Consider the following 23,740-nt stretch of genomic DNA (forward strand, 5'->3'; position numbering starts at 1 on the left):
GCATACTCTCAACTATGCATCTTGTAATTATGTAACCAAACTTTTTGAAGTGAAACCTTCTTTAGCCGCGTTGAGCGATTTTTGGTTGGGGCAAAACTTATGGGTTCGCGTCACCGACATGCTAGTGACGTGTTGCGCAGACTGGCGACGCGCAGCGGCCTGTGTACATGTACACACTAATACATTGTATATAATTGACTGTATCATGTGTGTGTTGGACTCTTTTTGGATGGGTAAAATCTTGTGAGTTCGCGTCACCGACATGCTGTAGAAGCAGTATGTGAAGTTAAATTGACAGCGTTCAGGGATTTTCTTTTGTTTATTTATTTACGCAGGGAATGTCGATTATTTGTGGATTTAAATTCATAGTTTTTGAAGTGAAAACTTCTTTAGCCGCATTGAGCGATTTTCGGTAGGTTCAAAGCTTAAGGGTTTGCGTCACCAACATGCTTATGACGTGTTGTACCAGACTGGTGACGCGCAGCGGCCTGTGTACATATATACGGATATATATACACTAATACATTGTATATACTCGACTGTATCATGTGTATGTTGGACTCTTTTTGGATGGGTAAAATTTTGTGAGTTTGTGTCACCGACATGCTGTAGTAGCAGTAAGTGAAGTTAAACTGACCACGTGAAAAGTTTAATGTGTGTATATTGTGCATTGCCCAGTGAACACATGACCTAGGTCTGAGATGACTGGTAATCATAGATAGGTAATGAATTTTTTTACGTAATTTTGACATACCACTGACATCTGTTGTGACTATAAAATGATGTAATGATAAATGATATCATGCTGACATCATACTGTTATTTATAGAAATCTAGGTATAGAGAGCTGAGAAAATCTGTATGAAATCTTCTAAAGCCCTAACCTGATAAAATAGAAATTAAAAATTTCAATTTTCTTAATTTAAAACCAATTGTTTACAATAATCTTCCAAAAAGCAAAACAAGAAAATAAAAAAAAGGATATATTTTATAACCAAAGATAGAGTCCAACTTCTATTTATTTGCAAACTACGTACATAATAATTTTACATGTGATTGTGTCTTTTATTCCTTCTCTCTTAAATATTCGACATAATGCATTGTCATTTGTAGAGGCGTGGTGTACAACTACTAGTAAAATGCAGAGATGTAAGTCGGCTGCGTAGCATTGTGGATAGCACATAAGACTGGCGAGCATTAGTTACTATGTTCGGATCCCGAGTGGTACAATTTTCCGTCTATTATCTTTTTTGTATTTGAGTCACATTGAATTATTTTATTATATGTTTATAATTTATTAATAATTATGATTTCATAAACAATCATCTAAATAACAATACTCGAGTCCTTTTTGAAGTTATTTTATAGCTAAGTTTTCACTTCTGTTTACAGTCCCCATGACTGGCAATTTTTTATTTTTTTTAAGTATAGTCCTTTTATTTAACATTTTTACCAAGCATAAAAGAAAACTAATTTGTTTTTAACTTCACAGGTAATGTGTTTGGTCCACTAGAATTTTCTCGGCGAGATCTTATGGCTTTAAATATTCAGAGAGGCAGGGACCACGGCCTCCCAGACTATAACACGGTGAGAGAGGCCTTTGGACTGAAGCGTGTCAAGGATTGGGCTGACTTCCCTGACACAATAGAACAAGAGGTGAGTACAATAAAGAGATTTTAGTATTTTCCCTCTTGTCTGTTAATTTACATAAGCAGTACCTACTTCAGCATTTAAAATTTAGATTACAATTTTTGGATAAAATGCCTCAAATTTCCAATTATGCACAAATACAAATATTTACATAATCTATTCAGAATGTTACGAAATTTCTGTGAATTAAGTTAATGAGCGGAAGGGAATCCAAAACAAGTAATTCTCATTAAGGAACATATGTCCGGAAATGCAACGATTCAAAGTAGCAAGTAAATTTTCATTTTTAGTGCATCTGGGCACCATTCCAGTGTCTGAGAGGATGTGCGATCACAGTGCAGTAACATTTCATGTTAAGGCACTGCTCTGCATGTTGTGCCACACTCCGCCGCAACTGTCATGCATGTGCAGATACATAATGCCTTCCACACCACAATAAACAACCTCAAAGCTACATTATAATGTCCAGGCCTTCTGGACCAATATAATTTAAATGGGAATAACAAAGAAAACTTAATGTATAGTACAATGATATTTAAAACCAGTTGTAATAAGTAGTGATGGGTCGGTGCGGGTTCTCAGTCACACCTGTTCTCAGCAATTTAACTGGAGCCGAGAACTGTCACATGATCCCAATAACACAGAAACCTTTCCAGCCAAACCTTTCCTAAAATACAGTAGACTTCCGGTAGAAAACTGATGTCAGGGCACTTATATTTTTGAAGACCCACGCACACCACAAGTGTTTCTATCTACCCTTTAAGCAACTTGTGATACATGAAAAAATGTTAGTAAATCTTTGAAAATTGGCAGTGCGAAGGATGGGGGAGAGAGCGCGGATTCTCTTTCCCCTTCCCATCCTCAACTCCTCTGCGCTAGCCCCCCCAGAAGGAATCGCACACACCGGCAAGAGGTGTCCAGTGTAAACAAAAGAGTTCTTTGTGCCAAGATTCTGACTTTATTTTTAGCCCTCTTTTCAATTGGATACAGGGATGATCATTTTAAATAAAAGTAGACATGTGAAAAATAACAAAGACTCAATAACCTTTTGAAAATATTAAATTTAAAAAAAAAACTACCATGATTTATAGATGTCTACTATTCATAAACTGTAGGTGTTTGCCATCATTTTTTCAGCCCTACATTTATTTTACTCACAAAACATATAGTATAGGTAAATTCTCATTTAACAGACCTTTGTTACATCACCCATTATAATATATAACTTGCAATTATTTTGGTGTGCTGTCACTGTTATAATAGTTTTTATTATTTACTTATCTCTTGTGAACAGATATTTAAATTTTTCTCAAGTAGTTTTTCATGTGCCTAAATTTAAATATTGACTGCAAAAAAAAAATGTTGTTACCTAATAGGTATCACTAGATTTTGCTCCACCAAGGATGTAAGTTTTGATCTACTGTAGCCACCTAGTGAACATGAAGAACCTGTGCTACCTAGGTGCTAGGTGACTTGTTTGTGGTGGAATTTTGGTGAAGTGGAGCACTCTGAAGTCATTTTGAACAAATAAACACACCATCCATCAGAGAATTTTGTATCTTTGGTGTGAGTGGAAATTGTGTGGTCGTTAACCTAGAATCGAGAACCGATTTTTAAGAACCTAATCTAACCGAGAACCGGGAAAAAAATAGAACCGACATATCACTAGTAACATGCTGTTCTATAGAAAGAAAAAATACAGATGAAGGTTGGTTGCACTTCTTCAAAAAAAATAATTACAGAAATGAAACCATGAAATGTGAAATGTAACCTGCTATAAATCAGGAAAAACACTGTACTGAAATGAAAACTGACAATAATGATAAACTCTGAGTGAACTAAAAATGACAGCAGAGCAGTAATGCGACCTGGTGGCCAAGGTTAATAGCCAGGAGAATCTGAACACAAGTGGCTAGATTGTTGCCGGATTACAGAATGTGCAAATTAAATACCTTTCACTGTACTTTGATTTGTCATTAATGCCCAATTTCTTCTATAACACAAAAATTCAATTTACAAACACTATTCCAGGATTTATTTTTAAAACACAGAAGTAGTGATGAAGAATTTTCCACCAGAAAATAATGCAATGAGAATGCATCCAGGTAAGTCACAGAAAGATTAACTGTCTCATAACATGAAAGGCACGTTATGGGATTTAAAAACTAATTCAGTTTTTTAAAAACTGTGTTCAAAATCATGATTTTAAGAATTGATTGGTTCTCTTGTTTCGCCAGCTCATCCATCCAGTTACCATCATTTTTTAATTTGAATCTCCTTCACGAATGATATAGAATATAGCTGAAATAAGAGCAAAGGAACAATAAAAATAAATGGTATTTTGAGTAAATCAGCTTCATAGTATATAAAGTATGTACTGAATATATATTATCTTGCATGTGGTTTAAACTTTTAAAAACACAGTAATACAATAACCTAAAAAACATGACTAAAAAAAATACAGTCGTATGATATGTTACACAACCATATATATATATTTTTTTAAAAATGCATCTCAGTGAGTTTTCATCCAAATAAGAGTACTGAACAGCATGGTTAAGTACATAATAATTATTCCATGTATGTTCTCAATTCAACGGCATTTTAGACATTACTTCCGAGTCACACTCTTGGCTAAAACTAATACATATTATGTGAAAATTCAACCTTTTCAGAAAACCTACGACAATGGCGATCCGGGTTCTGTTGGACATGTTCTCTCAATAGAAGATACGTAAATATGCACAATTTTTTTATAGGTATCTGTAAAATATGATTGGATTATTTGTGAAACTGAATTGAAATGTATATTAATAAAAATTTTAATTGAGTATAAACATCCCTTTTTATTTAATTATTCATACCCAACAGTAAGTGACACTAAGTGACATAAAAGAGGAAAGTAGAGAATATTAATGTAATGGAAAACAAAAAAGATGAGTGAGAGGTTATAAAGTTGCATGTAATTTCTTTAAGTTTCAACCAACATAGACCAACCAAAAAATACTGTTTTCAGGTAAAAGATTTATTCAACCAACTACACAATAAATCATTTGAAGATGTTGATCTTTGGGTGGGAGGCATCTTGGAGACGAAAGACGGACCGGGCGAACTTTTCACTACCATCATTAAGGACCAGTTTGAAAGAATAAGGGATGGAGATCGCTTCTGGTACAAAAATACAGCTAACAAGTGAGTATTTATCTTCAGGATGTCTACAAATACATGGTGAACCAATTTCAAGACCTACCAATAAAATTTCTTAGATCTTATTCATATCAGTCACTTTATATATATATATATATATATATGTGTGTGTGTGTGTGTGTGTGTGTGTGTGTGTGTGTGTGTAAATATATATACACATATATATATAGATAGATATGAGTATAATTTGAGGAGAAAACTGGGTTGGTAAGATATAACCCAATTAATTGGTTCAGTTTTATTTATTACTAATGTCTAAACCATAAATTTAATTAATGCACTCAAGATCTCTGACCAGAACAATTAGTCTTACAATGGTCATTGAAACATTAACACTTGCCACTTGAGCTTGGCTCGACAGTGGCTCGCTCTTCTGTCCACCTATGTTCGCTTCCTTCGCAAACTCATCCACACCGCACGGTAGCACAGTCCTCAACAATCGCTCGTCGCACTCGACTGGCTTGCCAGGCCTTCACTCGCAGGTATCGCCTCCCTATACGTCCGGTTCACTCACCAAGAGCCACTTGCCCTCGTCACCACTCCCTGATTGCACGGGTATCGCCAGTACCACTCCCCGAGGGAGAGACTCTCCGCTCCTCTGCTCATTGCTCTTTGCTTGGAACTCTCGCGGTGGCCGGCATTGCACCTTTTATACTCTTGGCAGACTTTCTGGAACTGACTGGGGAGGGTTGGAAGTGTCGCGTCACCTTGGGCTGACCCGATGCTCGAAATGTTCAGAAAGGCGGGGTTTATTCGCGTCACTCTGCACGGTGGCCACTAAAAGGGTCATTGACAATGGCCTGAGGCGGGACATGCAAGGGGAACTGAAAGAGGGGAGGGGGTAGTGAGGAACCTTGTAATCTGGCCAGGCACACGTGGCATGCCTTGCGTCAATGGACGGCGATGACGTCAGGGGCCCTGCGAGGCAGCCAGCCAGCTCTAAACCTGGCGCACGTCACAGTTTTTTTTTGTGTGTGTGCGTGCATGTTGGTGTACGTGGGTGGGTGGGTGGGTGGGTGGGTGGGTGGGTGTGTGTGTGTGTCTCTCTCTCTCTCTCTCTCCTTATCTACTAACTGCAAGGACTCAATTTACTGGGTTTTTTGGTCGTTAATTTTTTATTTATAATACTATATTTTGTATAAATGATGTGTGTTAAAAGACTCTTATTTTATCAAATCCTTTTTTATTTTATTTTTACATAAAAATTTTACATACTAAGTAAACACAAATATTTTAGACAAAGTAAATTATTTAAAAGAAATTGGATTATTCATAAGTCAATTATTTAGAAAAGGGACCAGGTTCAAATCTTACCATGTCAGCATTTAGGAAAAAAAAAATTTACTTCTTTTAATAACATTATATTAAAATAATATTACATAAAAATAAAGTTGGATTAGCTCAATAAGGTTCAATTTTGTTTGTAGGAAGTATTTACAGACTGATTTCAATCTCTAACAAAAACAAATTTACAAACATATAATTAGCATTTTCAAATGATACAGGTTAATATTCTTGTAATCCCATTAAAGTATAACTTCTAATGTGTGCGGAAACTTTAAAGTATTGACTGTTTAATGAATTTTAGCAGGATGGGCAGTATTTTAATAAAATTCCTTGTTGAGAATCAAGTTCAAAGTCGGGATCTATTGGAATGCAACTTTTAGTTTGGAAAATATCTGAAAGATAGCACCATATTCGTAATGTTTTAGATAACCAAAAAAAGTTAAGTATTTTTGATGCCATGTTCATCCAACACAATTTTCCTGGCTAACAAATTATAGGTATTTTTAAAGTTGCTACTATACTTTCTTATGACTATTCAGGTTTACAAAATATATTCCAAGATACTTTCACTACCATAATGTTTATTTTGGCACATCAATATGCTTAGTACATCCCCCGATATTCGCAAAACATGCTCGGATGTATGTCGCCACATGCGGGTCCGCCATCTTGACGACTTCGGCTGGTGGCTATAGCAGTTTCCTCATGCATGCACATTGGACTATCAACATGTCAAATTTTCGTGTTGTAATTCGTGCATATTTCATTGCATTTCTGGTGCATACTAAAATTTCACCCTCAATGTGCTTAAAGAAGTATAACCTCAAAAACACAGGCAGTGATAATTCTGGTCTAGGGGGAAATGTCTCAGGTTCAGCATTGAGGCATTTACATGTGATGCATTTGGTACCCCTGTTGTTCGGCAAGCTCTCAGAAATCAATTGTACCATTTTGTTAAACAGAATTATTGTTAGGATTTAAAAAAGGTAAACATTTTACTGCTTTTTCCCTAAAATTAATACTTTTTGTATATTTATCATGCTCTGCAATATTTTTTAAGAATTCTAAGTTAAATTTTGTGACAGTTTTGTATTATAAGTTTATTTGCAACACAAGAACACATGAATTTGCTTGTTACCGAGGTTAGATGTTTACACATCACTGGCGAGTACTGAAAGATATACTTACTTTTTTTTTCTGAAGAGAAAACTTTATAAAGAAGTTTTATATTATTAAAAATATAGACGCATATGTTTAAATAGCCATTTCTTTCTCGTTTATCAAATTTAAATCCAAAACATGTTACAATATTAATAAGATATTTTTTGGGATACATTCGATTACTGCAAAAGCACTAAAATCATTTGAATTGAGGGATGAAAAATTCAATTCAAGAAAGTACAAAATATTTCAGAAATGATTGAAAGTTTCAATCATTGGAATATCAAAATGGCCACTGTTATGATATTATAGAGATGTCACGTCTTTCAAGAAATTTAATTTGAATGTCATTTGCAGCTAATTTTAACTGTGTGAAAAACTTTAATGACAATAACTGCATAACATCGACAACTACCAAAGGTAACACAGATGGAAAAAACAGACACTGCAACTCTTAATGTACGTAATTCAGGCTCCATTTGTTACCTTCCCCTGTAGTAGATTCAGCAATATAAATTTTTCTTTATAAAATAACTATCACTTTTCACCCCTTAAATGAGTGGAATTTCAAATATGGTAAAAATATGTGGGTAGTTTTAGTGTGTTCATTATTTATACCAGATATCTTAACCAGATATCTTTATGGATGATACTTTTAAAAAACCAAAGTTAATTCCTCTTTCACCCCCTTTATGTGGTAAGTCGATAAAATGGTAATAAAAAAAAGTTGGTAGTAGTTTTGTGTATATTATGCACACCCATTATCTTAAATTCTGATTGCTTAGATTTGGAGATATAATTTCATCTTTTTAACCACCATTGCTGATTAAATTTGAAAAATGGGAAATACACTATATAACTACGTATGCAAGTTTCATACCTTCCTCTTTATTAGATTTACTAACATGAATTTTTCCTTATGGAACCAAACCTCCCTATTTTAACCCCCCTTGGGATTAAATATAGGAAAACTTTAAAGCAACACTTGTAGTTTAAGTATGTTTGTTATTTATACCTAATATTTTAACTTCAGATCGATTGGCTTCAGATGATTGATTTTATAGTAACACAAACAGGGATGGAATTCTAGATAGTTATAAATGGAGTTGATAGTTTTTGTATGTTTATTATTCATAGCCATAATCTAACCCCCTCTTGATTAGCTTCAGAAACTTGATTTCTTATTATAAAACCAAACTTACCCTATTCACCCCCTTAGGTATGGAATTTTGTAATGTTGTATGTCCTATGTATTAATCAAGCATGTAAACTACCTGTATTGTTATATATATTGCATGCATAGTGGTTGATACAATTAGGCAGTTGGTACCGCAGGTGGTGGGCAGTGTGTATGTAATGACGGCGCGAGTGACAGAGATTCGTAAACACTACATGGTGTCAGGTGTAAAATAATGGGTTATACATCGCATATCGCGATTTATTATTACCATTTACGGTTCTTTATGGGTACGAGATAAGTGCAATCAGCGGTTCGGAGTGGTGCTACGGTAATAGTGATATATTGCTGTCTTGTAAACGCGGACAAACTAGTCGTGAACACAAAGGCGAGTGCGGCGCAGTTTCAGATTGTACCACCGGACAAGTTCGACTTTCGCACGCCGTCCGAGTGGCCGAAGTGGATAAAACGATTCGAAAGGTTTCGTTTGGCGTCCGACTTGCAAGCAAAGTCACAGGAAGCTCAAGTCAACATGTTATTGTACTGTATGGGTCCAGAAGCTGATGACATGATGGAAACATTCGCACTTTAGAAGGACCAGGCAGCCAATTATGATATAGTAAAACGCTGGTTCCACAGTTTCTTCTCGGTAAACAAAAATTGTGTTTACGAACGAGCCAAATATTTCAAACGTAGACAAGAAGACAGTGAACCAGCTGATGCATTTATAAATGATGTGTTTAATCTTGCGGAAACGTGTGAATTACAGACCTTGAAATATGAGCTTATCACCACAGTGTTGGTCATCGGTGTAGCAGACGATAAGCTGTCCGAAACACTACAAATGGATAGCACACTAACCGCAGAACAGGCTGTTAAGCGAATAAGACAGGCAGAGACAGTGCGCCAGCAACAACAAACAGTTAGACCAACGGAGATGTCTATTGATGCCATACGGAGTACCAGACATTACCAACACCAGCCAAGGAAGCAGCTAGCAGTAGCACAGCCGGTACAGCCGAGGACGCAGACAAGTGATAGCCATCAACACAACAAAGAAGCCGCTTCAAACAGATGTTCAAAATGTGGTACCAGCCCTTTACATCCATGGTTTAAGTGTCCGGCCGATAAAATCAAATGCCATAAATGCACAAAGAAAGGGCACTATGCACGGTGTTGCAGAATTGTGGACATACAAGAGTTAGGCACAGCCGACGTAGGCCTAAGTGAAACAGAGGGTAATTATTATTACATGGGGGAAATATCGGCCATGGAAATATACTCAGATCCGTGGTTTATTCACACAAAGGTGGGAAACACTGTGGTGAAGTTCAAGGTAGATACAGGGGCAGATGTAACTGTCATCGGACAAGAGTTAAGTGAAAGGTTAGACCTAGTCGTTACACGCACCAGCAAGAAGCTGTTTGGTGCTGGTAGCCGGGCTATCGACGTTGTTGGGGTAACTCAAACGGCTATGTGTATAGGCAAACAGTGCATTGAGCAGGAGATATTTGTGGTAGCAGGTCAGCAAATACCGCTGCTAGGTAGGCCAGCCTTACGAGCTTTTAACATCGTCAAAGTTGGTGATGGTAGGATGCTAAAAGAAGTGCAGGGGAAACTTGGCACACATAATACCAATGTTTTTATTAACAAGTTTCCCAGAGATTTTCAGGGGGTTAGGGAGACTAAAAGAAGAGTATGACATTGTGTTAGAAAAAGACTACACACCGTATGCAATTTCAGCCCCAAGAAGAGTAGCTTTGCCTCTTAAAGAGGTGGTCAGAAGTGAACTACAGAAAATGGTCCAAGAAGGTGTAATTTCACCAATTAGTTCCCCAACAGAATGGTGTGTACCGATGGTGGTAGTGCCTAAGAAGAACGGTGCGGTAAGAATCTGCGTTGATTACACAGAACTGAACAGGTATGTTTGTCGGGAACGTCTCCAGTTACCTTCTGTGGATGAGTCATTGTCACAGCTAAGAGGAGCAAAGGTATTCACAAAACTTGATGCATTGAACGGGTTTTGGCAAGTGCCACTGAGTAAACACAGTGCAACCCTAACCACATTTTTGACACCATTTGGACGCTTCTATTTTAAGCGCTTACCATTTGGTATCAACTCGGGTCCAGAACATTACCAACGAAGGATGCAGGAAATACTAGAAGGGATGACGGGAGTTGTGAATCAAGTGGATGACATCCTCATCTATGAGGCCATGGTGGAGGAACATGATAAACGGGTAGACCTAGTGTTGGCAAAGTTGAAAGAGGAGGGTGTCACACTCAACAAAACAAAGTGTCAGTTCCGAGTGCTCACAGTGAAGTTCTTAGGACACATAATAGCAATGGTGTGGTACAACCAGGGCCGCAACTAGGGGAGGGCAAGCGGGGCATACACCCCGGGCACAAAGCTGTGGGGGCGCCGAAATAGCTTGCATTGTAATTCCTACTACAACTGGTAACTAGTAAAAAGTTTTTTAACTTGCATGCCAGGAATGTCTAATCTTATTTACAATATAACGTCTCAACATATTTATTTTAAAATACTCTGAGAAAAATGTTAAGTTCATCATTAACATAAAAAATTGTAAAGGGAGAAGTTAGAAAGTTTTAATGCGTCCTCTATACGAATACAGTACAATGTTGTCAGAGAGGGTGGTACCACTGTCTGTGAGGAAGAGCATCCTCTATTTACTATGATGATATCATCAAAATCTTTGTTGCAAAAAGGTCTCGCAAGTTGAATTTGAATCTTTAAAAAACATTTATGACAATTTAATGAACAAGTCTAGTGATTATACCGACTACTTTATGGACATAGTGGGTTTATGCATGGAAGTTACAGTAGCACAGAAACTGTTACATGTAGGTATGGAAAATGCTTAAATAGCACCATTTTTCCATTGGAGGGCCCCGGGACCCCCCGCTTTATTGAGGGGGGCGCATGAATCCATGCATGCCCCGGGTGCCAGAGACTCTAGTTGCGGCCCTGGGTATAACCTGATGTGGAGAAAACCAAAGCGATAAGGAACATGCCAGAACCTACAAATGTCCATGAATTGCGTCGGTTCCTCAGCATGGCCAACTATCTGATGAAGTCTATCCCACATCTATCGAGCAAAATACAGCCACTAAGAGCATTACTCATTAAAGGCAATGAGTGGTTTTGGGGCCTAGCACAGAAGGAGGCATTGCAGACTGTCAGAGATGAGCTAATGCAGCATCCTACACTCGCACTGTATAAGAGAGGTGCAGATGTTAGAATCCTGGCAGATGCCTCATCATATGGGTTAGGAGCAGTCCTAGAGCAGCGGCAAGAGAACAACAACTGGAAACCGGTTGTATATACGTCCAGGAGCCTGAGTGAGACCGAAACCAGATACGCCCAGATTGAAAAAGAAGCACTGGCAATCACATGGGCATGTGAAAAATTCCGGGAATATATTATAGGCACAAGCGTACACATTCTCACTGATCACAAACCACTGTTAGTATTGTTGGGGTCAAAAGCACTGGCAGATTTAACTGCAAGGCTACAGAGGCTGCGAATGCGGATGATGTGTTTCAGGTACACCCTACAACATGTGCCTTGAAAAGACTTCCATGTGCCGGATGCACTGTCGAGGGCGCCAACAGAAAAACCATTGCAAGAAGGCAAGGACATCCTTGAAGAAGAGTTGCACATTCAGAATATAATACAAGAAACACCATTTTCAGATGTGCTCCTGGCAGCAATCAGAAAAGCACAAGAAAGTGACCTGGAATGCCAACAGCTGAAAGAAAACATTTTGAACGGGTTCCACAAAGATTCTGTATACTGGCCTCTGAGAGGAGAAATGACATATAACAAGGGCCTCATCATGAAAGGAAACAGACTTTTTGTCCCACAAGGACTTCGATCGGACATTCTACGGCGCATACACAAAAGGAACATGGGAATAGTAAAATGCCGTCGTCGCACAAATGAATCGGTGCGGTGGCCCAACGTATCCAAGGATGTCCAGAGAATAGTAGAGAACTGTACAGTTTGTATAGAACATAGAAAACAGCGATCAGAAACATTGAAGACTACACCATTACCTACTAGACCATGGCTCATGTTAGGCATGGACATAATGGAACTGCACAGACAACACTATCTGATAGTACAAGACTACTTCTCGAGATTCCTAGAGATCGTTAGCCTAGATAAGATCACGGCAGAGGCTGTTATAGCACGACTCAAAAACATGTTTGCCAGGCATGGGATACCTGAAAGAGTAAGGACGGATGGAGGAACCCAGTTCACATCTGCAGAATTTAGAAAGTTTGCCAGGGACTATGGTTTCACCATGGAAACGTCCAGCCCAAGATTCCCTCAGTCAAACGGGGAAGCTAAAAAGGCAGTGGATATTGCAAAACGTCTTCTCTCCCGATCAGAAGATCCAAATCTGGGTCTCCTCGCATATAGATCCACACCACTTGAGTCTGGTTTTTCACCCGCGGAATTACTGTTCGGAAGGAAATTGAGAAAAACACTGCCAATGGTAGAGACGAAGCTGGTGCCATCATGGAATGCAGAGGCCATGCTACAGTTCAGGAACAGAGATGAAAAGCTGAAAGAAAGGAACAAGAAGAACCACGATGAGAAAAGTGGAATATGAGACTTACCAGCACTTCAGGTGGGTAGCAAAGTATGGATCACAGACATGAAGAGGTATGGTTGAGTGAAAAATATCACAATCGCCACGTTCATACGTAGTTAATACAGAAAAAGGGACACTACGGAGGAACAGATGGCAGCTGATAGAAGTGCACCCACAAAAAGACGAGGACAGGAGGGGCGACCAAATATTAACTGGAGGAATGGCAACTACAAGTGGGCAGGCCAGAAGAGAAAAGTCACCTGGTCTGGCAGAGAATCCTGCATTTCAGGTTTTCCCAGGGAGCTCACAGAGTTCAGGAGGAGCTTCGTTCTTCCATGACTCCTTGGAGGAAGATGTGCGGAGCAAGGAAACGGAAGGAGCCAGGAGAGATAGCAGGCAAGAATCGAGTCCAGGAGGAGAGCCCTTCCGTGGATTCTCAAGACAAATATGGACAAAGGAGGGGAAACTGAAGGAGCCAGGACGAACTACAAGCAGCTGCCAGATAGAACAACGCAGAGTGGGAGAGCAGTAAGAAAACCTCAGAAACTGGACCTATAAAAAGAAAGTGGGGGAGATGTAGTGTTATATATATTGCGTGCATAGTGGTTGATACAATTAGGCAGTTGGTACCGCGGGTGGCGGGCAGTGTGTACGTAATGGCGGCGCGAGTGACAGAGATTCGTAAACACTACACTACCTCTGCTTGGGATTGAATAACAAACACCTAAACATCAATACTTTTACATGTGTATATTAAGTAGAATATGATGATTTTTATAGAATAGTATGTGCGAACACATAAATCATAGTTCAGATGCCAAGATAACAGACATACTTAGTACCAAGCAAAATGAACAGTCTATTTACAGATGAGGAGATACAACGTATCGAACAGCTGACCATTTATGACATCATCATGTCAGTCACCAAGATGGCTCACGATGACATCCAAGAGGATCCCTTCACGGCAGTAACAAATCTTAACAGTAAGTTGTGATACATGATTACTTCACATTTATTCACTATTCCTCTGAAAGCCGTGCTTTGATTCTACTTCCGATACACTTCAAAACATTCCACCGCAATTGAAATTAATTGTTATGTTCTAAAGAATATTTTTTGAAAACAAAACAGCATAATTTTTGTAACTTGCATTTTGCATTCTGTTAAAATAACATTATGTTAGACTTATTTTTAGGGGCAGGTATTTTTTGAGAAAAAATTCTGACCACTCATTAGATTGCAATAAGGTATGCTCACACCAGCGACTGCCGGCTGTATGCAAGAGAATCCACTGCCTTATTTGGCCGAGCCATTCAGGATGCATTTACTTCTGTACAGTGATTCCTGTGCTGCCAGTGAGAATGTACCTAAAAGAAACTCAAACAATCATGAACCTCAGACTATGCTACAATTTAAATAGTTGATCTAGAAATTTTTTTATAAAAATTACATGCCCTTTACTTATTCTTTGTAAATGCTGAATGAATATACAAATTAACTTATTACACGTATCTCCTTGTAAAGAAAAAGTTTCACAACATTCACAATTTATATTTGAAATAAAAAATTACTGATTTATTTAAGAAACTAATATGTTAAATTTTATATAGTGACCATTCCACATTTACTTAACTGTTTCACTTGCAATGAAATACAAAATTTAAGCTACAAACAACAAGTGACGATTGGCTTCTCAATTGGGAAAAAACAAAACATGTGAGTATTCCAAACAAACTGTCACATGACCTCACATTTCTGCAGGCTAAAATGCTTGTTGTACCCAAGCACTGATGAAAACAAAAAATTAAAATTTTGAAACAATAAAAAGTAAGTTATTATTATGATATTGCTTACTTTAATCCTCTTTAAATAAAAATTTACAAATTTCAGTATACATCACCTTAAAAAGATTTTTTTTTTTGTTGTACTGCAATACGGAAATACTTTTGCAAACTTGTGCAAAAAGTTTAATTAAAAGTAAAAGTAAGTCTGAGAGAGGATATTTTTCAAGGTTTGGTTTGAAAGTACTAACCAGATTAACACAAATACACTGAAGACACAAAAAACTTTAGAATCAATGAGGACTGAACCACATTATATCTTATATCACTTCTTATTTGCCCACCTTTATTATTGTTTCATAACACATAATCTATGTTTTTAATGAACCACTTTAAGTCATCTTGATTTTATTGGCAAATGTGTGGTTATTGCTCCTTTCTTCATGTATGTTTTCATTTTGTTGTGCAGAGTTGTTTGTATATAACTAAACCTCATTCTTCCATTTAATTACGCATGTTTTTTATACTTACTGACTTTATTTTTTACTTTGGATTCCTCTGTGCGTTTGCATGTAATGTATTTTTATAGCAGATCTAATAATGATTTTTTTTCCCTGTGTTTGTGTCCTTACATCACGTCTTGAGTTTTTTGTAAGTCTGATACAACATAACCCTTATTCCCTCTGCAGAATAATTCAAAGACACCAGTAAAAGTGCCTCCTCTCCAAGGAAAAACAAGCCACAGTATTGAAATTTTCATACGTACAATGCAATAAAACCTTAACTTTTGACACCATATATACACAATGAAAATGATTAAAACAGAGTATACTTCTAGGAGGCATGCAACCCTAGCTTTAACTTATACTGTATGTTTACACTCATTTAACTAATATGGACTGACGTTCACATAACTGAGAAATTTGTTTTTATATCAGCAAGCACTACAGTACTGATATTAAATACAAATTATGATAATGATTTAACTTATGATTATTTATATCTTTTCAGAAAACATCAACGTAAACTGCTCACAACAGCTTTCAAAAAACTCAACTTGTAAAATAAATAATAGCATGGTAAGCTGTTACCATTTAGAGCCACTAACATCTGACAACCTCGAGGAATGCACATTACCTGAGACCTACGATTACTTTGAAGGCAGCGAGATATCTTTCATCGTCACGTTTCTCGGAGTAGGTCTCATTGTGTTGGGTAAGATGAAGATGTTAAGATAATCTTAAAAACATGCTAAACTTATAAAAGCACTGGGAACATCTTTGCCGTTGGCATAACCAAATACACTGGAGGACAATACAGGATAGCTCCAAATTATTTGAGCGACAAACCTATTGCTGTCTCACTACTCCAATAGATGGCAAAAGATGTGTGCAGTGTTAGCATTGTACATATTTGTTTAAAATTTAAGATATTAGCATTATAATATTATAAAAAAACTCTCATTCCAAAAATAATTTTTTTTTTTTCATAATAAAAATATATTGTGCTTCAAGTTCCCAAAAATAAGTAAAGAATTTTGTTTCAGCAGAAATTGAATAAATACATAATTTAACTAACCATTTATTTATAAAATATTTTGTAGTCAATCTATGCTACTAGGTTATTTGTAGCAAGCTTACCCATGATGATAGTATAGAGCCTTTACCGTATCCAATATGTATAAGTTTATAGCATATTTGGTATATCCTAGAGCTGGAAGCCATGGAAATGTAGAAGCAAATATTCTACAGACCAATACTGGAAAGCTCTATGCTATCCACATGCGAGAGTGCATAAAATAACCTAGTAGCAATATGTGTCACTAACATATTTTATTAATAAATAGTTAATTGCGTATTTTATTATTAATACCTACATCTGTGGTAACTAAATACCAGTTAAATCTAGTATTTTGTATATGTTATACGTGTATAATTTTTTTATTATTCCCCATATTGGTCAAATAAGGGTTTCATTCAAATAAATCTTTGTGTGATCTGTATGTGTTTTAACTGTTAACAAGGAGATGGTGCGAACTTGGGTCACCGATTTTTTTGTTCCTTTGCGAGAGTAAAGTAGTGTTAGTGTCGTCAGTTTCGTGTGATCAAATAAGGGTTTCATTCAAATCAATCTTTGTGTGATCTGTATGTGTTTTAACTGTTAACAAGGAGATGGTGCGAACTTTGGGTCACCGATTTTGTTGTTCCCTTGCGAAAGTAAAGTAGTGTTAGTGTCATCAGTTTCGTGTGAATTTGATATACTATATCAAAATGTTAGAGGACTTAGAACCAAAGCATACAAATTTAATAATAACTTATAAGTATCTGCTAATGACATAATTTGCCTCACAGAAACATGGTTTAACCACTTAAGTATAAATTAACACTATTTCAACAACTACTACATCTTAATATCTGACAGAGATCCTACAATAACAATGAGGGGAAGATGAGGTGGTGCATTAATTGCAATATAACCTAATAATATATACGATTATCTGGAATTTAAGTTGTCTGGGTTAAAATAAAAATAACCCAAACTGAATCTCTAATGCTTGGGAACATAATTATTCTCCCTAATATTTCTACAGCAACTTATTTAACTTTCATTGAAAATCTTGAAGAAAAATTGGTGAACTGTCAAGAAAATATTTTTATTATGGGTGATTTTAATGTGCCCGGCATTGACTGGTCCCATCTACATACTTCGGACAAATGTCATACATGTATCCGAACCAAAGCTCAGGCTTTGATTAACTTCAGGCTGGTTTGGGTTTATCCCAAGTTAACCTTACTGGCGTCCAGTCTCTTGGATTTATGTTTCTCTAATCTTCATGAGTGTGAAGCCTCCAAAGCTGACTATCCTTTAGTTAAAGAAGATATGCTGCATCCTGCAGTTAATGTGAATAGCAAACTTGATATACTTTTCAAAAAGGATACAATTATCTCATCCTACAGAAACTATCAAAATGGTGATTTTATAAGCATATACAATTCAAATAAAGAACATGACTGGTCAGATGTCTATAACTTTAGTGATGTAAATAGTATGGTAGATTACCTTACAACAACGTGTGACTATATAAACTGTTACATTCCAGTTACTACAAAGAAGACATCTAGTTATCCACACTGGTATTCTAATTTACTTATAAGGACATTAAAATGAAAAAAAAAAAAAAACATGAACTATACACGCGCAACTTGAACCCATTCTACTATGCAAAGATTTCTTACTTTCGTTAAAAGGCTGAGCATTTAATTTTACATGACAAAAAATTCTGGCATAAAAATATTAATAATATCAAACACAACCCAAAAAATTTGGGCATTATGTCAAAACTATGAGAGAAGGTTATCAAAATCAACTATCCCTCAAGGTCAATGATATACTCACAAAAAAACTTACATTTTAGCTAATCAGGTTGCTGATTATTTCAAAAGTGTTTATGTTCTCCCTTCTAATAACAAAAATTCTTTATCTTATTCTAATACAAATTACTCAATTTCTCTAGCCAATGTTAATGAGAATCTAGTAGTCTGGAGAGCAATAAATTTAAAGTCAACTTTTTCTACAGGTTGTGATCGTATTCCAAATTTTATTGTAAATTTTATTACTTCTAGTTCCAGTTTTAAAATTCATCTTAATTCTTAAACTACAGTCTCAATAGTGGTGTGTACCCCAACCAGTGGAAAACCGCCAAGATTATTTCTATCCATAAGCAAAATGTTAATACTAATAGACTCTCAATCAACATGGTTTCAGAAGTGGTAAAACCACTACTACCAATTTATTATCACTTCTTAATCCTATATATATTCAGAAGTTTTACCTCGAGACAGGTGGATGCATGTTATTTTGAACTAGCTAAAGCATTTGATACTGTAAACCATAACATTTTAATTGAAAAACTATATCTCTTAGGCTTATATACTATATATTTGAATTGGTTTTCAAGCTATTTAAAAGACAGAAATTTCTGTGTTTCAATAATTAATGTCAACTCTACGTTAAATTTTGATACTTCTTGTGTCCCCCAAAGTGGAACTTTAACTATTTCATAGATGATATAACCAAACAGCTGAAATTTTCATTTTTGCAGACGATCTCAAAATTTTTAGAACTATTTATTACTTCCATTAATGACTGTCTTCTTCTGCAGAATGATATTGTGGCAATTGATAGATAGTGTAATTGAAATCTGGTTAAGCTGAACTACAATAAAATCTCTACTATAAATTTTATTAGAAAATATCATAGAATAATATTTGATTATAAACTCTCAAGTCTACCTATTAAGAAATTGAATTATATTATGGATTTAGGTATCAGTCTTAACTCTAGATTATTTTTTCATTATCATATACAAACTATTGTATCCACCGTGAACAGAACTCTTGCTATCATTAAATTTATTAGACTCAATTCTCAGTCTTTAGTTCTCTTTAATTAGATCTAATCTTGAATAATGTTTTATTATTTGGAACAATCTTAGTAAAACAGACAGTGATAAACTTGAAAAATTTCAAACCAAATTAATTAAAATTATCAGTCAAAATCTAAATTTCAATAATCCGTTAGAATTACAATCTCTTCTTGGCTCATTGTCCTCTCGAATAGATATTTTAGATGCATTATTTGTTAGAAACTGCTATGAAAATAAACTTAATTGTAACTATCATCTGTAAACACAGGAACTAAAATTCTGTCCTTCAATGGTTGCTATCAACCTATGTTATGTTCCTCAAAAAACAAAAAGATTTAGTGATAGTATCCTACTAATATTATAAAAGCGAAAGTTTGTAAGTATGGATGGATGTTTGTTACTCTTTCACGTAAAAACTACTGAATGGATTTGAATGAAATTTGGCCTACAGCTAGCTTATAACCTGGATTAACACATAGACCCCATATTAATATGAAATTCCATCTCTAAGGGAGTGAAAAAGTTATAATTTCATTTTATAAGAGAAAAAATCATAGGTCATAGACATACAAATAGTGAGTGAGTGTCATTTCTCTATGTCTGACACACGATTATACACATAGTAAGGTCTGGCAAATTAATATTTTTCTCATTGGTGAGACCAGTCCGCTTAGTGGAGCTCGCAGCGGCTAGCATAATAAAGGCGCTAATAACAGTTTTGTTCTTAACTTCGTCAATAGATAGAGTTGCCTTGAATTTTAAACGCACCATCGTTTGAAGCGTTTGTCATGTCTTTAATTTTCGTTTGTTTGTGCCGTATGCGTTCCTATACTATTCATCCGATTGCGATGAAATTTTGGTGATTTTTTATGCGCATGCCCATGAAGGTTACTGAGACGGTATAACTATTTTTCAATAGTTGGAGCACGAATCGTGTCAAAAAATGTGTTTATTTCATTTTATATAGCGGCACTTCGTCTGTTTTTGTTGTATAAGTGCGCATGCATGACACAATTTATTTAAATATAAAAGAGAGACAGAGATAGAGTGATATATATATATATATGAGTGAGATAGAGACGGAGAGATAAAATGAGATAGAGCGAGGTATAGAGAATGAAATGGGTTAGATAAAGAGATATACCTATAGATGTATAGAGCTATATAGAGACATATATAGAAGATATAGAGATAGTGGGAAGTATGTATGTAGATATAAAGAGATAAATAGAGATAAAGAGATACATAGATGTATATAGATGTAGATAGAGGTAAATATATATAGAGAGATGGATAGATGATTTGTATATGTGGAACTACTTCAAACATATTACAAAACAAAACTGAATGAGGCATTGCAATGCAGGCCGGGCATTAGCTAGATAATGGAATCTTTTCAATATTAGTAATCTGTTGCCGTGCCTCGCACGCCACAATCTCAGTGTCAAGACAGGAGGTTAAGTCACTTCTAGTAGGGACATCAGAGTGTAGTGACAGTTTGTTGTGAAAATAAATTAGTATAAAATCTCAATACAATGGCACATATTTATTACAGGTAGAATATTTATAATGCCCCTGAGATGGGCTTACAGTACGTGATAATTGGGATACTGACCCATTATAATATACAAAATTTCCAATACATCACAAGTGTCAGGAGTAACAATTCACCCCACATTATAAGGGCTAGTATCGCCAGGTAAAGACACGCTAACTTACGTTAAGAAATATACCTGAACTTAAGCGATGATGCAATCAACATGTCTATTATCTATTATTCAGTACGATAAAATACATTATTCCAATCCAAAATTAACACGTATCACAGGCCAGATAACACTTAACATCGCGGCCACGACTCCCAGAACAAGCATATACAAGCAAGGTCTCATTAAAAACCTATAATTAGCGTGTACCGTTAAAATTTAAACACACTCAAACAATTAGGAGAAGGTACGAAGCGTTAAATGGGCACGTGGCCTGCGGGCCGACAAACACTAAAGAACGAGCTCACTTAACAGGATACAAACGTGAGACAGACGGCAATGCAAACCGCCACAAAAGGGAAAACGTAATGCAGGCTGCATCGCCGAAGGAACATGACACTTAAAGCTTGCATACAAGTACGCCCCACTGAACAGCTAGGAAAGATAACATTACAGGTGAACATAGGAAACAAACATCCTCCTAAGCAAGCAAGCTAGAAACAAACGCAAAAGGAGCGTCACCAAGAGGCCCACATTAATTAATAAAAAATGTAATTTCCAAAAGGTGGCGGCTGAAACAGAATTTAGAAAAAAACGCTATAAAGTAATACCTCAGTGTAGACCATATCCAAACGCACGGCCACCTCGTGCATCTACAAACAACCGAACGATTACCTTACTTCGAAGCTATCGGGCTAGCGATGATCGAGCTCCGCAGGTCACACCTTAACATGCTTATAGGACTAAGGACTGAGCAGTAATGGCTGAGGCCAAGTTCGTGCACCATCAATAAATATGGCGCAGATGGCGCTGTGATCGCGGTGGCGCTGGAGGGGAAGAAGGAGTGGGAACGAAGTGAAGGGTTGCTGATCCGACGGGCGCGCACTAATCAAACTAAGGCGCCCGCTTCAAATCTCTTATTTTTCAGCTTTTTTCTATATGTATTGCTTTATAAAGTCTAAATTACATACAGAGCAGGTAAATAAATATAAACTGGCAGAACAACATCTCTCGGAATCTGAAAGTGATATAAATTAATTTTCACACTTGACATTCAAATTAAGAAGACAATTACTAACTACACCCTGTGTTCAGCCCGGGCAACGCCGGGTATTGCAGCTAGTATAATATTGTTGCGAATTATAATGTGGGGAGAACTGGGTTCGTAAGGTATAGCCCAATTAAGTTTTATTACAGTTGTATTGATTATGTACTAATATTTAAATAAATAATAAATAATCGTACTTAAAAATGTCCTATCTCAAATCACTGACACTTAAAAAATATGTTCATCCTCAAGTCACTCAAAATCTGTTAAATTCCGCAGTTCGCTCTCCTCACTGGAGCTGTCACATTTATAAAATGCATGTGATGTAAACGGAACAGCATATGCATTACGTGTTTTTAAGATAAATATCACCCACAAGTGTGCATAAAATCTGTATAAAATGGCTGTGACAATGATGACACACTTTAGTCCAGGTTTGAAACATAAAAATTATGTTGTGCATTTAATAATAGCATTTTGCTTATTTCATATTACCTTCACCCTAGCAGTTAAACATTCTTTGTTAAACCATAAAAAGTCTTTTATTTTCAAAAAATAAACATGAATTTTTATTTTACCAATAGAAACAAAAAAAAATTAAAGTATTCCTCCTGGGGTCAAACCCAAGCCGCCAGCGAGGCAGTCAGATGCTCTAACCACTGGTTCATGCTGCCTTAGCAATTCTGAATGCAATATTATGGTTACCTAAGTTGTGTCTCGTTTACTGATAGGCTATTTCATGAGAACAATATTGCCAGTTGGTTTTACAGGGTAGATTGCTATTGTGAAGAACTTTACTCTAGCAAAGGAACAACAAAATCGGTGACCCAAAGTTCCCACCATCTCCTTGTAAGTATTAATATTGTTTCTATGTTTTTTCAGGGTTCTTAACATTATGTGTAATGGCGTCAGAGATTTCATATATGTTGTTGTCAAGTCAAATAACCTAACTAAAAAATCGATCAAGCAAACAATAAACTAAAGATTGGACTTACTTGCTTACTAAAATCTGTGCAACACAATTTTTTCCCACTATATCAATGCTGTCTGCGAGCTCCTAGAGAGCGTTAAAAAATAATAATAACAAATAAAGCTTCTAACAAATATTATACTTCAATGTTACAGCATTTGTAGCAGCTTTAGTCCTTCTGAGACTTCAGAAACAAAACTATCGTGGGAAGAAAATAACAAGAATGGAGTCAAAAGTAAGACAGTCTTACAAGAAGTCAAATGCCCTTCTCACTCCATTTGCAGGTAAAATATTACTTTATTAATTACAAGATTAATAGTACAACAGAAAAGTTCCAAAAATACAAAGTAATTTTTTTTTCCTGCTGTTCTTATACAAAACTTAAATAATGCTTCACCCATACTCTTTGCGTCACCCATTTGTTTTTATCTCATATAATTAAATCTTCTGCATTCTGTCTAAAATAAAATAATTCTGAATTTGTCTTGTAAATAAATTCTCAGTAATATTTTAAAGCCTACATTAACAAAAGTTTTATTTACTAAAAAATTGATTTTCAGTTTTTGAAAAATTATTTTCTCATCGCTTTCAAAACATTGTAAAGATATTTTCATCTTTTTTTTTTTTTGCATCAGTCATCAGTAAACAACCACCGCAAAACAAATTTCAAACTAAAAATTTTCACAGCATCAACAAACA

General features: G+C 36.0%; 2 protein-coding genes across 6 annotated transcripts in view; one reads left to right on the forward strand and one right to left on the reverse strand.

The window, feature by feature from the left end:
• LOC134543307 (dual oxidase-like) overlaps positions 1-23,740 on the forward strand; it is a 129,572-nt gene that overhangs the window by 44,725 nt on the left and 61,107 nt on the right. For all 3 annotated transcript variants that reach the window (XM_063388239.1, XM_063388256.1, XM_063388248.1), the window contains exons 11-15: positions 1,493-1,656; positions 4,667-4,842; positions 13,966-14,093; positions 15,903-16,106; positions 23,197-23,325. In XM_063388239.1, the coding sequence (XP_063244309.1) occupies positions 1,493-1,656; positions 4,667-4,842; positions 13,966-14,093; positions 15,903-16,106; positions 23,197-23,325 (801 nt within the window). The remainder of the gene's footprint in view (positions 1-1,492; positions 1,657-4,666; positions 4,843-13,965; positions 14,094-15,902; positions 16,107-23,196; positions 23,326-23,740) is intronic.
• Positions 1-23,740, reverse strand: part of LOC134543321 (GPI mannosyltransferase 2) — a 151,181-nt gene that overhangs the window by 42,852 nt on the left and 84,589 nt on the right. The gene's annotated exons all lie outside the window — the stretch shown is intronic.

The sequence above is a fragment of the Bacillus rossius genome, chromosome 1 (genome assembly GCF_032445375.1).
Source record: "Bacillus rossius redtenbacheri isolate Brsri chromosome 1, Brsri_v3, whole genome shotgun sequence".
Lineage (NCBI taxonomy): Eukaryota > Metazoa > Arthropoda > Insecta > Phasmatodea > Bacillidae > Bacillus > Bacillus rossius.